General features: G+C 38.7%; 1 protein-coding gene across 4 annotated transcripts in view; it reads left to right on the top strand.

The window, feature by feature from the left end:
* The window catches only part of TRIP12 (thyroid hormone receptor interactor 12), a 53,332-nt gene that overhangs the window by 16,057 nt on the left and 21,457 nt on the right, over window positions 1–15,818 (top strand). For all 4 annotated transcript variants that reach the window (XM_031060055.1, XM_031060054.1, XM_031060056.1 and 1 more), the window contains 17 exons: window positions 3,282–3,387; window positions 4,627–4,763; window positions 5,684–5,767; window positions 7,130–7,225; window positions 8,179–8,327; window positions 8,643–8,678; window positions 8,763–8,858; window positions 9,282–9,374; window positions 9,514–9,675; window positions 11,284–11,352; window positions 11,466–11,631; window positions 12,327–12,444; window positions 12,585–12,741; window positions 13,049–13,202; window positions 13,729–13,957; window positions 14,666–14,784; window positions 15,300–15,507. In XM_031060055.1, the coding sequence (XP_030915915.1) occupies window positions 3,282–3,387; window positions 4,627–4,763; window positions 5,684–5,767; window positions 7,130–7,225; window positions 8,179–8,327; window positions 8,643–8,678; window positions 8,763–8,858; window positions 9,282–9,374; window positions 9,514–9,675; window positions 11,284–11,352; window positions 11,466–11,631; window positions 12,327–12,444; window positions 12,585–12,741; window positions 13,049–13,202; window positions 13,729–13,957; window positions 14,666–14,784; window positions 15,300–15,507 (2,179 nt within the window). The remainder of the gene's footprint in view (window positions 1–3,281; window positions 3,388–4,626; window positions 4,764–5,683; window positions 5,768–7,129; window positions 7,226–8,178; window positions 8,328–8,642; window positions 8,679–8,762; window positions 8,859–9,281; window positions 9,375–9,513; window positions 9,676–11,283; window positions 11,353–11,465; window positions 11,632–12,326; window positions 12,445–12,584; window positions 12,742–13,048; window positions 13,203–13,728; window positions 13,958–14,665; window positions 14,785–15,299; window positions 15,508–15,818) is intronic.

Here is a 15,818-nt window from a genome sequence, read left to right as displayed (position 1 = left end):
GTTGCTTCAGCCCCAACCTTCCTGTGAGTCTGTGACAATTACTGTATGTATTACAGAAACAGTGCTGAGTAAACAACTTCTGGAGATGAACATCAAACCAATTCCTCTTAGAGCCCTTGCTGTCTGTCTGTGACAGCATGACTGGTGCTTTCCTCCATTAGGCATACACAGGGTATCCTTAATCTCATTTTCCTGAACACTGGTTGTGCTCTGTTTACTGGTGAATACTTGCCACTTTCAGCCTCCTGCAACTCCTAAAGACACAGGACTAACCTTCTATTTGGAGGCTGTGCTGGCTATCCCAAATTTTAATGACTATGTGAATGAAGGGAGGAAGGCTCAGTCTGAAGAGATTAGCAGTCCTGAAGTTGTGGTATTGGGAAGACTCAAAAGGTTTACAGAAGATGCAGGTGGTAAGAGTAAGATTGACTTGAAGATGATTAAGAAGGCTTCTTAAGGGCAGTGTGGCATTGAACAGCAGGAAGGGAACATGCTGTGAGAAGACTTTCTTTGCTTTCTCTTTTAGCCTTTAAAATAAATGGGGGAGGTGGAAGTTCAGTTGTACCCTGGTAGATGTTCAGAGACAGAAAAGTAAAGACCTGGGAAAAGAAAAATGTAGAAAGATCTTCTGACAAGTAGAACATTCTTGAGCAGCAGAAGAAAATGTGCTCAGTGTTTCTGGATGCTCAAGGTGTGATGTATTCTGCAGCTCAGCCACCAAGCAGTGAGTGGGTAACTGTACATTCTTGACAGCCCTCTGAAGCAGTTCAGTTTAAAAAGATCGCTCAGCTAATTTTTTTAATGCCACTTATGGAGAAGGACAACCTATTTTATTACATCTTTGCCCTACTGCTTGGTGGTGTATGTGCTCGCCTGACCCTTAAGCAAGCTCAGCTCACCAAACTGGCAGAATACTAAAACAAGAAAGTGTGTGTCAGATGTGTGCTTTATACATCTTGGGATTGATTTGGAGAAAGTAAGAGATGGATGGGCCATACTTTTAAACAACAGTAAGCTGTTAAGCTGGCTCTGCTGCTTTGTGAAACTCTTGCCCTTAGCAGAAATCCTGTTTTGATACAAGCTAAGTCAACCTTTGCTTACAGTGGATGTGTGGTGTCTCATCAATAGCCTGTCCTAAGCTAATATGAAGTTACCTAACTTAAGTTTGACTACTTGAAAATGACTACCCACAGATTTGAAGTAGTAAATGGTGTTCTGACATAAAGGATGAAAATGTGCTTTTTTTTCCTCCAGTGAGCTCTACTGTATCAAGGTGATTATTTTATTCTTCTAATGTAAAGCAAAAGTTCATTTCACTTAGAATTTCACCATAGTGTTACAGGTACTGAGTAACCTAGTTTTCCATGTGTGTTATATATGATAAAGTATATTTCTGAGCTCAGTGGGGCAAACACATTTTACCTTTGGAGTACTACAGTGCTATACCTAGTGCCAGTTGAAGAATGCATTTTCTAGTGTAAAATACAACCAGCTGTGAGGGAAATGTTGATGTATCATTGTACTTCTGAGTACTTGAGAAGTGTAGCTGTGGCATGGGATCCTGCTGCAACCATTTCAAATGAGTTTTGTCTTGTATCTCTACCTTATGACATGTTTTCTCCTGTCACACCTGTCCTGTTCTCACCCCCAGTATTACATATACTATATGCAAGTAAGGTTTGAGTCTTTGTATTGTGGTAACTTCAACTTACAGTTTTGGTTTCAAAGCATACTTAGTAAAAATGTCACTACTTTTTGAATATTCAAAAAAGTTGCATTATGTTCTATATGTACAGATCATGTGGAAATTCAAGTGACTGGCCTGCTTCAGTTCAGTGCTTGGTGGCTTTTAATTACATACAGAACATTGTTGTTTTCTTAAGGTTGCCAGATTTCTTGAGTTGCTAAGCTAAGTGTGTGGTAAATACATGAATATCAGGTTAAACTTCATCTGCATAGACTTTAACTGCACACAGCATTGTATTTCTGGGTCATATATGTTGTGGTGTTTGAAAGGACACACTTATTGGCCAGATCAGTCATAGTTTTATAGATCACTTTTCCTTTTCTGTTAAATATCCAGTCAGAGGCTGCATAGTTACCATTTCATCCCTCAGTAGCACAACTCTGCATTCCTGGAATGTTTTAGGATTAAGGAAATAGGAGCTAGTTTGATAACTTCTGAACTCAAATGCATTGCATGTTTAAGTATGTTTTATTTCTGCTTTGTTGCCAGAAGAGGGAGCAGTGATCTAACTTACTTTTCAAAATTGTTTACATCTGTTCTAGTAATAAGATGTCTGAATTCAATGTTACGATGTTCTCTTATATTTATTTATTGTGGAGGTGTGTGGATGGGGTCACTGCAATGTCAAACTGGGCCTGTTAAAAGTTTTGATTTTTACCCTAAATTACCAGTTTTGTGCTTTGGAAGCTGCCACTGGATATTTCAACCTGATACTAAGCCTTCTGAGAATCATCTGAGAATGTTATATTGTATGGGGTTTTTCTGTGTTTAACCTGGTTCTGTGGTGGGATGTTACCAGAACAATGGCTTTGTCACCCAGAGCAAATTATTATTAATTGGGTCAGTTTTCAACAGTGAAAATGCTTGTAAATTAAACACTGGAACTCCTTTTCCAAAGCCATGAGGTGTGCTTGCTTATTTACATCAAGGATGGCCTTATGACAGTAAGAGGGGCTGAAGGGGCTGTAGTTGAAATAGGAACACAAATAATACCTGGGATAGATCTCAGCACTGACAGTGCTTGACTCCTGGAGGAGAGCATGGTTCTGATTGAAGACAGCTATTTTTAAGCCAGATTAGTGTGAATAAAGCTGACTAAAATTTGAGGTTGCAACCACTACTGCCTTCCCTCTTGAAATATAATTTCTTTTTGTTTTCTGTTTAAGCCTAAAGCATCTTCTTTTAATTGTTGAAATGTAGAAGTAATACACTTGTATCCCATAATGTGATACCTGTTTAGCATGAGAAAAATGCTCTATAGCTGTGATATATAGTTTAATAAAAAGGTACTTACATGAAAACTTGGAGTTTAGTATTACTTAAGTCAATGAGTAAAAGTAAATGTCTGAACTTTTCTTTTACTGGTATAGCAGTTCAGTGTAGACTGACTAAAATTGATGTGGGATTATTGTGGTTCTTACATGGAAGCTGTTCTTCTACAGGGAAGTTTTCTGTACACAAAAGTTTAATTTCTTTGTAGAACTGCTGTGTATTTAAAGACTGATTTAGTCTCAATTCTTTACATATTGCATAGGTCTAAGAAAATCCACAAAGAAGCGCAGTGAATCACCACCTGCTGAGCTCCCCAGTTTACGGCGGAGCACACGGCAAAAGACCACGGGCTCCTGTGCTAGCACCAGGTAAAACTTGGAGAAATGAAACTTGTTACTACAGTGAGTTGGTATGCATGTCATTTCCATGCATGAGAGTTGGCCTTGGCCGTCTCTGACTTGGCTGTTGTAAAAGTAGCTGTAGCTTTTCGGGCCTGCTGGATTGCTCTGTACACCAGTGTCATGGATAGCACATAGAGTTTTTCACCATCAGACTTCCAGTAAGTCTCCCAGCTGTGGAGGCGGAGGAAGAGAAACAACCAAAGCCAGTATCACAAACTTAAGTAATCCTGTCCTTAGAAAGGTGTTTAAGAAGACAGACAGTAGTGCTGAAGTACTGTCTCATGAATAGTGAAATAGATAATTGTTTTGAAAAAGAAGACTTCATGGTACCACACAGGAGTCAGTTTTAATAGGGTGCGCTGTTAAGCTGACTCAGCTTGTCAGCAGTTTCGTCTGAACTGCATCTAAGTACTTAATGTACTTCTTGGTAGTAGGAGGAGGAGTAGTCCTGAATTAGTAATTTTAAACAACTGGTAGATTAAATGGGAGGGGAGAGTTTATGTATCCTGTGATGCAATAGCTTCTGTAGTTGCATATATTGTGGGACTAAATGTAGGAAGCCTTAACAAGCTTTATTTTTGTTCTTATGCCTAGATTGTTTAGTACTTCTAGCACATCCTCTTTTCCCCCTTCCACACCATTAAAAACCACTTCTGAAGTCTTGATTTTGTTCTCAAGTGTGTATTTGAATTTGACTGTTTACTTTGAAAGCAGATGTATTTGTAGCGATGAAGACTGTAGTGTTTAGAACTGCAAATCTAAATAGACGCATCCTCTCAAGCTTGTTCTGACTCTGAAAACCAAGTTGAATGTCAGAGTCCTCTTCTTGCTTTCAGTAGTTCAGAACTTCCTCTAAAGATGTTCGTTGGCCTCAATCATCAGCCTTCTCAAATGTGTATATTATTTATAACTAACAGTCGCTTTAACCTTGCTCATTTTCTCTGTTATATTTTAGTACACTGCCTGGTCTTGACATGTTTCATGTCTGTAATGCCTTAGTGCCAACAATCACTGCCATGGTGCAGGGCAGGGAGTGTACAGAGAGGTTGGATAATTTTATGAAGATTGATTCTTCCACAAATTGCTTATTTGTGCAATGTTGTGGCAGTGACATACAGAAAGATTACATAGTCTTTCATAGGCTTACATTAATAAATCTCTTATCTTAGTTCACAAGGTCTGAAACTTTGTTTTTTGAACCTTTAGTCGGCGAGGCTCTGGCCTGGGCAAAAGAGGAGCAGCTGAAGCTCGCCGACAGGAGAAGATGGCCGATCCTGACAACAACCAGGATGGAGTTAACTCTTCAGCTGCACGGACAGATGAGCCTCCCCAGGGAGCTGCAGGTAAAAAGGAATTTCAACTGAAGAATTTTTAGCATAGTTGCTAGTATAATATTCTTTGCATTCAAAAATAGTTAAATGGATGAAGTTCTGAAGAGTAATTGTTTAAGCTGGTAAATAGTGCTGGAAGATTTTTGAGTCAGAGGGATCCTTACATTCTAGTATTATTTTTTGGCTATTTGGTACATGTTTCAGTTATGCTTCCTTGTAGTATCCAAACTATATCCAGTAATTCAGATGTTTGCTTTTAAGCTTCTGCTACTTTTTTAAAAAGTAACTTCAGCTGAGGCTGCATAAATATCATCAACTGAAAAGACATAAAACTGCTCAGAATGGAGAAGGCATACATTGCTTGTAAAAGCACTGTTGAAACTACTCAAATATTCTACAGCTTTTCTGTTGAAATTGCAAGCATGTATGTACTGGAGAAATTTGTGACCCCCTGAATATCGTTACTTGCACAGTTCTGTTAGATGATAATTTTATCAATTGGTCCTGATTAGTGAGTTCAAAGGAACTATGCAGTAATTATGCTGAATGGTAGAAAATACTAAACATTCTATGCTTCAAGGTGGCTACATCAGTACAGAAAGTAGTAATGGAAACTAAGTATAACATAATACTCAATTAAGAAAGGTATACATTTATTAAGGATACAGGTAAATCTGTCTGAAACTTAATTTTATGGACTTAACTGTATTTTCTTTTCATTATCTTGTGTTGATAAAGCCATTCTCTTCAGCTTTTGGAGAGTACTAGTCCTCTAGACTGCTCTGTTTTAAATTGGAAGTTTTACAGGAGTTTGCTGGTGGCAGCACTAGATGCAGAGTGTGCTTTTGATGCTGGAGCCTTTTTTGGATGTGAGTTTTGTGGCTTTAAAGACACTGTAACTTGTATTAATCAATCTCTTATTCTTCCTTTAGCTTCTAGTTCTGTTGCTGGAGCTATAGGTATGACAACTTCTGGAGAAAGTGAGTCAGATGATTCTGAGATGGGAAGACTACAAGGTATAAAAGTTGTCACTAATTTACCTTTTTGGTTGTTAGCCTGTAAATAACCATACCTACACAAATTCTGTATGATATTCAAGTGAGAAGGCTGTATTTTGTTTCATTTTCTGTGAATGTGTTTCTGCTCACAGTAATTCTGAAGTAGGGATTTACAAGCCTTAATTCACAAAAGATGCAAGGATGTCTGGAGAGGGGGTGGGATAGTGTCTTTATTCATTTAAATTGTGTGTAATACCCTACTGCTGATGATTTTCTAAGAGGAGGTGGGGGGAAGAGAACTGAGAACTCAGTCCTCTTAAGTGTGTAAGCTCAAATATGAAAATATTCTTTGCAAGCATGTTTTAAGTTTAGAGGGTAGGTTAGGCCTACTATAATACTCTGCCTGCTTCTGGATAACATTTTTTTTGTGCTTGTCATTGATACCTATGTTGCTGTAAGCTTTGACCAAAAAAAGTCTGGATGTTCTTAAAATGCTTGCTTTTGTGCTTGGGCTAAAGGAACCTGGTCTCTCAAAACCAGACAGTATGACAGGTATAAACTCAGTATGCATGTCCTGCAACTGGTCTAATGATTTTGCTACTACATTGCAGGGAGTCCTGAGATCATCATCTCCCTTGCAAATGACAGGTTTTTGTTAATTTGTATATTTATTGTGGGAGTGCTGTCAGTGTCAGTTCACTTGCTTACAGTTCTCAGTAAGTATAGGTATGCATTAGAAATATTGGGCTAAATTGGTTTTCATTATTAATTATTATTTTATTGATCAGCAGTAGTCATGGTTGCTTACAATAAAAATCAGAATCACCCACTTAGTTTAGCTTAAGTAACAGTACTGTAAAGTGTTGAAAATCAATCAGAAGAGAAACTTGCTAAAACTTACCAGAGTTCTTCCCTCTCCTGCTCATCAGCAAATAAAGCTGTTGAACCTGTTTTTCAGTGCCATTTTTTTCAGAGTAGTAGTGCCTGCAGGTCCTGAAAACATGAAGATAAGCTTAACCTATTCTGTGTAGTTTGAGTTCAGATTTGAAATTGCAGCCTGATGTATCTGCTGCTCTGGCTCTAGGCTTATAACAGTTTAATAGATGAGGTTACTTTTGTGAAATACACAGCGATGCAAACTCAGCGGGTGACTTTGTAAAGGACCTTACTGTTCTGACACAAACAAAAATTAGTTACTTGTTCCTTTGACATCATCTTTTTGGTGTTTTTTCAAAATCAAGGTAGCTGCAATCATCTAATCCTAACTCTTTTTAAATATCGACATTCTAGTAGTCTTAAATGATAACATCACGGAATTTAAGCTTTTAAAAATATACATAGAAGCTTTGACAATGGCTGTTATCCTCTGTTTGCTTTTAGCTCTATTAGAGGCTAGGGGTCTTCCTCCTCACCTGTTTGGCCCTCTTGGTCCTCGGATGTCGCAGCTCTTCCACAGGACAATTGGAAGTGGAGCTAGTAAGCAAAGTTTGTCTAATTTGACTTAATTCTTTCCACTTCCAGACTAGTAGAATTCAGCCAGTAGTAAATCTAATATTTGTATTAGCTTCATAGTTTAATATAGTATTTTACATGTTGGAGACTTGTATGTCATGATAGTGCTAGACCACTTGTCAACAATTCTAATTTGCTTGTCTTCCTTTAAGGAAGAAAAATTTACCTTAGCTGTATTTCTTTGATTTTCTTTTTTGGGGCATCTTAATGTTCCCTTCTAGGTGGGGAAGGGAGGGTTCTTGCCTTTTCACCCCTTCCTTATCTTTTTCTTTTGCATGATGGGCTGCTTAACAAAAGACCTCTCCAACCCCCTTGGGTTTTTTGCTAGCTTTAAACAAATGCTTAAGCTAGCTTTAAAACGATTAGTGAATGTCAGTTCTGAGTTATGTTGGTTTTAGTTTCAAAAGTGTCTTCGGTCTTGGACAGAGTGAATTTCCTTCAGATGTTGTGTCAGTGAGAACGTGGGTCCTTAGACTTGTTGCACCAGGTCTGCGCTATGCAGCTGGATGAGATGTGCTCCTTCCAGTCCAAGTCTGGCTTCCCAGGAGAGCCAGAGGCAGCCTGTTACACTGCATGCCAAGAAGAGGATGGGGTCTCATGGGTGCTCCATGTGCTGGATTAACTGGGGGGTGCTGCTGGGGTGGTTTGGGCTCCTGCTGTAGGTTGGCAAGATGGCTGTGCTGAGCAGTGTGGCGGACTCCCTGTGCTGACCAGTCTGCACTGGAAAGGCAGCCAAGAGTGAGATTTTTGTCTCCCTTCCCTATTCCCCCTTTTTATGACAGGGAAAGGAAATGAAACTACAAATACAGAGGAAAACAAACTATCTCTGGTCTTCCACTCTGGCAGAAGTATAGCATAGCAGTTCCCTTGAACACTTTCTAATACCTTTTTTCCTAAATTTTTTTCTGGATATCTAGGTTCTAAAGCTCAACAGCTTTTACAAGGTCTCCAAGCCACTGATGAAAGTCAGCAACTACAGGCAGTGATTGAGATGTGCCAGCTGTTGGTTATGGGAAATGAAGAAACATTAGGAGGATTTCCAGTCAAGAGTGTTGTACCAGCTTTGGTAAAGATTTAATCTCAGATTTCTGTTGGAGGATATATTTCACTCAATGTCTTGATTAAATTAAATCATCACTATTTATATTGTCTTCTTAATGTGTGTGTGTATCTGTCTTATTATTTGATTTTGAGAGTATGTTTTGCTAAATTTTGATAGTCCTATTAATTTTTAATAGCTCAAGAATAGGCAATGGTTCTTTTGGAATTCTTACTAACATCCAAAATCCTGAGTCAAAAGCTACAGTAGTGTTTTGTACCCTTTTTATGATGATATCTAGATACATTTTTTTAAACAAACAATACTTTTTTTTTTAAACAGATAACACTGCTGCAGATGGAGCACAACTTTGACATTGTAAGTAGTTTGTAATATTTAAGAAGCTTTTGAAATATTAAAATGTTATCTGAACTTAAAATCAAATATCTGTGTATTTAATAGATGAATCATGCGTGTCGGGCCTTAACATACATGATGGAAGCCCTTCCCAGATCATCTGCTGTAGTGGTAGATGCAATTCCTGTCTTCTTGGAAAAGGTAAAATGAAATCAAAACAGTGATAAAACAGCATGAGGGGATTATATAGTTTGTTTTAACTTTAGGAAATGCCATTAAGATAGTGGCTTCTTTTCCTGGCTTACAAGATAATACAAAGTGCATGATAAGCTTCTATAGCCAGGCTTAATCTTTGCTCCGACCCTTACTGAAAAGTGCTGTCTCCTTCCCTGAGAACTTTTTGTTGGATTGGTGTTACAAACATACAAAATGTGTAAATAATGAGCTGTTACCCCTTGGAGTAGCACCATGGCTGAGGTAGCCTTAGACTGTCAGTCTTGGTCAGAGCTGGCTTCATTAGCATATGTGTCTTGGTAGAGGCTGTATGTCTGAATGTTAATCAAGATGATTATTTTTGAAAATATCTTTAGAAGTTGATATACCAGCTTTTTTGTTTTTTTGTAGCTGCAAGTTATCCAGTGCATTGATGTGGCAGAGCAGGCGCTTACAGCCCTGGAGATGTTGTCACGCAGGCACAGTAAAGCCATTCTGCAGGCAGTAAGTAAAACCAAAACAAGGCAGGTTTGCCTCTGCCAGCTCTACATCTTGGTGATCTTCTGTGAAGATGAAATAAGAAAACAACTTTCTGTGACTTCAGCAGTACTGAGAGCGAATATGTTTGTTTGTTTTGTTGTAGGGTGGGTTGGCAGACTGTTTGCTGTATCTGGAATTCTTCAGTATAAATGCACAAAGGAATGCACTAGCTATTGCTGCCAACTGCTGCCAGAGTATAACACCTGATGAGTTTCACTTTGTGGCAGACTCTTTGCCACTGCTAACACAAAGGTTAACCCATCAGGTAAGAAGTTGTTAAAAAAATGGAACATGTTGATTTTGATCTGAAAGCAGTTTAAAGATGTCTCCAGATACCTGTTTCTTTCCTGTGTATTATTTGCCTTTGCAAGGTGATAATTGACTTCAAGTTTCTATATTGTCAGGTTGTTATATACCAATGTACATATGGAATCTCTGTGGTTCTGTAAATGTGACATTTTATAAAACAAGACAAATAAGATACTTTTAACTCAAAGCACAAGAAATGATTTTGTAGTCCTTGTGAGAACAAGGACATCAGTAAGATGAAGTCCAGTAGCATTACTGGTTTCATTTTTTCTTAACAGATGGGTTGCAAGGTTCTCTCCCACTTTAAATCAGAACACCCTCTGTTTCAATTTTTGTGGGTTTTTTGTGCTTTAACTTTTTGGGGGACTTTATGGCATTTTTAAAAAGTTCCTGCTTTTGTACAATAGTTTGAAGTGATGGATCTGAAATCAAGGGGCTCCTAAGGGCTGCATATCCTGCAGCGCTGCTGTGTTTATAAATGAGCACCTGCAATAACTGGTGTTCCAAAAGAGACATTTGGTGATCTGCTTGGTTGGCAGATCACTGTTAGAAAGATGAAAAAGGAGAAGTATTTTGTTTGTTAACAAATGCAACTAATTGGAAGCTTCCAGGTAATGGTTTTATGTATTCTTGTGCTGTTCTTAATTTTGCCTACATCATCTTGCTGAAAGACTGCTTGAATCTTTGAGGCAGCTTCTAAGAAGCCAAATGACAGCTTTAGATTGTACTCTAGAAACAGGAAGCATCATTCTCACCAGTAGTAGGGACAAGTACTGATCCTGATCTCTGAAGAGAAGCTACAACCCACCAAAGTAAGATTTCAAGAAATTTTGAAGTGGAAATTTTCTGGAAAAGAATCTTGACTTAGCTCTTATCAGAATAGTTGAGGTTGGAAGAGAGCCCTGTTACCTAGTCCTAGTTCCCCTGTAAGTTGAGCTAGAGCAGATAGCCAGGAGCGTGTTCAGATGAGTTTTTTTTTCCTGTTTTTGAGTATCTCCAAGGATGGAGACTTAATCTCTCAGGCTAACCTCTTCCAGTGGTCAGCTACCCTTACAGTTAGTGTTTTATTATGTTCAGGTGAACTCTTTTGAGCATTTCATTGAACTTTTAACCAGAGCTATTTTCAGGGCAGTCTTTACTTGTGTCTTTGAATTTGCTGTGTTGTCTGTGCTGCATAATAGTGAAATCGGGCTTCATGTAGTCTGTAGAGTAGTGGTGTTCACGCCTGCTTATTATCTGTAGCTCCTGTTACTTCAGTTTTTCCCTATTGTTTCCTCCTTTGAGAATCTAGAAGTATTATTAGAGATCGATTTATTGATCTCTAAAGGTCCCTAAAGGTATTTGTGTTGCAAGGGGGGGTGTTTCCCAGGGAATATGTAGGAAGCACAGCTGTATCAGGAGGTCAGTTAAGACTGTCAGTGAGTTTAAAAGTGAGAGCTGTAATGTTCTGTAAAATGTGATTAGACTGGCCCTTTTGGAGAAATTTTTATGAATGCCTCAAAATGGCAGCATGTTCTAATGCAAGTTAAAATATTTCCATTTAAAAAAAACTTTCTTATAACAGGACAAAAAGTCTGTTGAAAGCACTTGTCTGTGTTTTGCACGGCTAGTGGACAACTTCCAGCATGAAGAGGTAAGAGTGTGGATGGGGGTGCATTTCTGCTTTCTTCTCCACCCACCCTGTTTCTCTTGAGGGCTCACCTTTCAAGGACTAATGTTTCCCATTTTGTTTTTCCCTCCTTGAAGAACTTGCTGCAGCAGGTTGCTTCCAAGGACTTGTTAACAAATATCCAGCAGCTCTTGGTCGTGACACCTCCTATCCTGAGCTCAGGAATGTTCATCATGGTGGTGCGCATGTTCTCCCTGATGTGCTCCAACTGCCCCACACTTGCAGTCCAGCTTATGAAGCAAAGTGAGTTCTTACTCTTCCATGTTCTAGGGGGCCTGTTGAGGTTAATGCTTACAGTCAGTGTGGACCTCTATGCACTTGATTATGTAAATAATCTGTTCTTTCAATTTTTCTTTCTTACTATGTTTCCTCCGGGATAAAGAGTTGATTTAAACTTGTTGAAAGCTTTTATCCAGAGGGGTCTTTATCCTTTTTCCTAGCTGTTGTCACTGCAGTGCTCACTTAATTTTGAGTCTGTATTGGCTGCACAGGCTATTCTCATTCCAACACAAGCTGAATAATTATTTTCTTAGTTGTGACCACCGTGTGGGGGAATGATGTGCTCTAAGTACTTCTAGGGGAAAATATTAATGAAAGTAACTGCTGTCTTAGTTGCCATTTGTTTTCTTTTTCCGTCTCACAAATTTTGACTGACCCCTTCAACTGCCCTGTATCCTTCCCTGTTTTCTTCTGTGTCTTGTTTACTGACTGGTATTTCTCCCCTATTTGTCCCTTAAAGGAAGGAAACACAAACCCAAAAAAGCCACAAACCCCAGACCTGAGAACAAACACATTTCTTAGTGTTCAAAGAAACACTTTTGTCCTGTAGTCCACTCTCTGTTGGCTTTGGGCAGTAACTACCTCTTCTGTGTAGTGTCCAGCAGAAAATGGAATCCATATCTGATACAGGCAGTCTCATGAATAATAATTTTTTATAGATATTGCAGAAACGCTTCACTTCCTCCTTTGTGGAGCCTCAAATGGGAGTTGTCAAGAACAAATTGACCTTGTTCCACGAAGTCCTCAAGAACTTTATGAACTTACATCTCTTATCTGGTAAGTCTTGCAGTCCTAGGTTTTGGGTGTGGTTGGTATGTTAAAATCCTTAACTTGACTAAAATAGGGCAAACAGTTTTCAGCTTAGATGGACTTGATTGTATACTTCTAGTAAAATACTGTTTTAATGTTCTTTACAGTGAACTGATGCCTTGCCTGCCAAAAGAGGGGATCTTTGCTGTTGATACTATGCTAAAGAAAGGAAATGCACAAAATACAGATGGTGCAATATGGCAATGGCGAGATGACAGGGGTCTCTGGCATCCCTATAACAGGATTGATAGTCGAATAATAGAGGTAGTAATTCCACACATCTGTGTGGTGATGCTTTTCAAATCTGCGTGCGGTTGTATAGGGAACTGAGTGCTTTCTCTGTCTTTAAAAATACCGGTCTTGATCTTTCTGGGTAAGAAACACAAGTTTCCTCAAACATCCTGCTGTAATATTGCACTGTTTTGGTGTTCAGCCATACCAAATCACTTATTTGCTGTTCTTATTGAATTTCTGTCACTGCTTTTCCTACTGTGTTACCTCTCTCCTCACCTTTCATTTAGTTTTCTGTTTATTAGGAATTTCTTAACTTTATGTTCTTTCTTGATTTTAGGCAGCTCATCAGGTTGGTGAGGATGAGATAAGCCTGTCTACACTTGGGCGTGTCTATACTATTGATTTTAATTCTATGCAGCAAATAAATGAGGATACTGGAACAGCTCGTGCCATTCAGCGAAAACCAAACCCTTTAGCCAGTACAAACACTAGTAAGTACAGCTCAGGAAACACCTGGGCTCTCTAGCTGTGGCTAACATATGCTGGGTTGTGCAGCCATTTACTTCTTAATGAATAAATTTCTTATGGCTTCTGTGGAACATCAAACTATTCTGATTTACATAACTGTAGAAAATTTCGTAACAAAGCTCATACTATTGACATGTGTGCTTTTTAACATGTAAGCTCCTCCTGAGACCTCAACCTGTATCAAACTGGGAGGGAGCTGGGGGTGTTCCTGGCTTGGGATTTCTGAAACAGTTCTATTCATACAGCTCTTTTATTTAATCAAGACTCTGTGAGGGCTTCTTACTGTTATACAGAAATACATAGGAAGACTGAAGAAAAATATTAAACTCCTTGAAAGAGGAGGTTTTGTACCTTCTTACTCACTTTGACTTTTGGTTCTTGAATTTTATTTTCTCATTTGAGAGCTGTATCAGTTTTAACAAAAGAAAGTAATCATCAGAACAGAGATGCAAAGGTCTGTCCAGTGATTTGTTGTGCATTTTCTCACAGGTGGACACTCGGAATTGAAGAAGGATGATGCTCGAGCACAATTAATGAAAGAGGACCCAGAACTGGCAAAATCCTTTATCAAAACACTGTTTGGTGTTCTTTATGAAGTATATAGTTCTTCAGCTGGACCTGCTGTTAGACACAAGTGCCTTAGAGCAATTCTTAGGATAATTTATTTTGCTGATGCTGAACTTCTGAAGGATGTGCTGAAAAACCATGCTGTTTCAAGGTGGGTTCTTTAACTGCTGAAAATGAAACTAATTTTCAGCTTACAGCTCAAACTTTTGATTACTTTTTTTAAATCATCTTTTTCAGGGGAAGATGATACTTTAAAAGTCTTACTTATTTTTCAAAAGCTGAGGCTGCCAGCTCTGCAGGATTTTTTTTGCATCATAGATTTTTCAGTAGTTGCCAATGCTAGACATTCTTACTAGAAACTTAGGTGGCCTCTGGCTGTGTGTACTAGAAGTGTCAAATATTACCATTTATTGGTTTTTTGATTTCTAAAACTTACCTATGAAATTCTGAGAGCAAGATAACTTTTGAGGTAATACAGTGTGAACAGTAACAGACACTAATAGCATTCAATTGGCAAGTTTCATTCATGAAACCTCTCCTACACATTACACATAAAGTTGAGGATCTGAGGATGCAACTGGAAAATAAACCAAATAGTTTTTCAGAGACAGTACTGAGTTCGAGAACACCATGTTTATAAAAGACTCTCTTTTTTATGCTATGTTAAAACTTGGTAGAAGTGATATAGGTAGGAAGAGAGCTGTTTCAGTCCTTTTATTGATAGCTGTTATAAAAGCATTGTGAAATTTGTTTACTTTCAGTCTCCAGTGCTGTGTATGCAAGATTAACTGACTTGATTTAAAAAGAAAAACTCAGCCAAAAACCCACAAAGCTAATTCTAATATATTATCTGTTTTAGTCATATTGCCTCCATGCTGTCGAGTCAAGACCTTAAGATAGTAGTTGGAGCCCTGCAGATGGCAGAGATTTTAATGCAAAAGTTACCTGACATTTTTAGTGTTTACTTCAGAAGAGAAGGTAAATAGTGGTTTCTTTCTTTTTTCTTTTCACCTCTTTATGTAGTATTTTAAAAATGTGTGTCCACTTTTCCCAAGCTGTAAAAATTGAATATTGTTCTTGAATAATAAAGGCAGACCTGTGCAAGATGTCTTCATACTACTAGGGAGGAGTTGGCCCAGACTTTGGAAGAAACAAGCTTGTGTTTTCAGAGTCTGAAGCAAGTTTGTACAGGCTTACTGCATACTAGTGAACTCACTTAGGCTGAAGAAGTCTTTGTACTAGTCTTTGCACTTGGGGTTTCTTTAGCTACTGTTCATACCGCTCTCATTTTTTATTTTTAAACTATATAGGTTAACTTTTTGAAGAAAATACTGAACTGCTTTTAAAGCTTGCTGTTGTTGGGTAGGGTGAGCAAATACTGCCATAGTCAAAGCAGAGGTTCAAGTAACACTCAGTTCTACAGTTTCAAACACCCCCTCCTCTGCCCCTACCCCAGACCAACCCACCAAACAAAGATCTCTTCTTTCTCTAAGGGGTGATGCACCAAGTGAAAAACTTGGCAGAGTCTGAGGCTTTGCTAACAAGCCCCCCAAAAGTATGCACCAATGGGTCAGGAACGCTGGGAACCACTACAACCATAAGTACTGGGACAGCCACTGCTGCCAGCAATGCAGCTGCAGATCTGGGCTCTCCCAGCTTGCAGCACAGCCGGGAGGATTCCTTGGATCTGAGCCCACAGGGGTAAGTGCACTTCCTGAAGAGTCATCTGCCTTCTGGCTTTGGTGCTTTCTTGTGGGGTTTTGGGTTTTACTTACCTTATTTTTTTAAAAAACGTCTAGGGTAACATGGGCTGCCCACATTGTCACCTGCATTTCTCTGTGGTATTTTCCTCTAAAGAACTAAATTGGAGTGGTGTTGAATTTTTTCAGTGGGTAGTTTTGATTCATTTATATTAAATGTTTAAAAGAGGAAAAAAAAGCAGTGACCCAATAGTTAGGTCATAATTATATGAAATAATTTTCTGTGTTGGGAGACTGTCAAGAGCAACAGCT

The sequence above is a fragment of the Geospiza fortis genome, unplaced genomic scaffold, assembly GCF_000277835.1.
Source record: "Geospiza fortis unplaced genomic scaffold, GeoFor_1.0 scaffold318, whole genome shotgun sequence".
Classification (NCBI taxonomy): domain Eukaryota; kingdom Metazoa; phylum Chordata; class Aves; order Passeriformes; family Thraupidae; genus Geospiza; species Geospiza fortis.
Note: the sequence above shows the minus strand (reverse complement) of the source record. Positions and strands in the feature narration are given on the sequence as shown.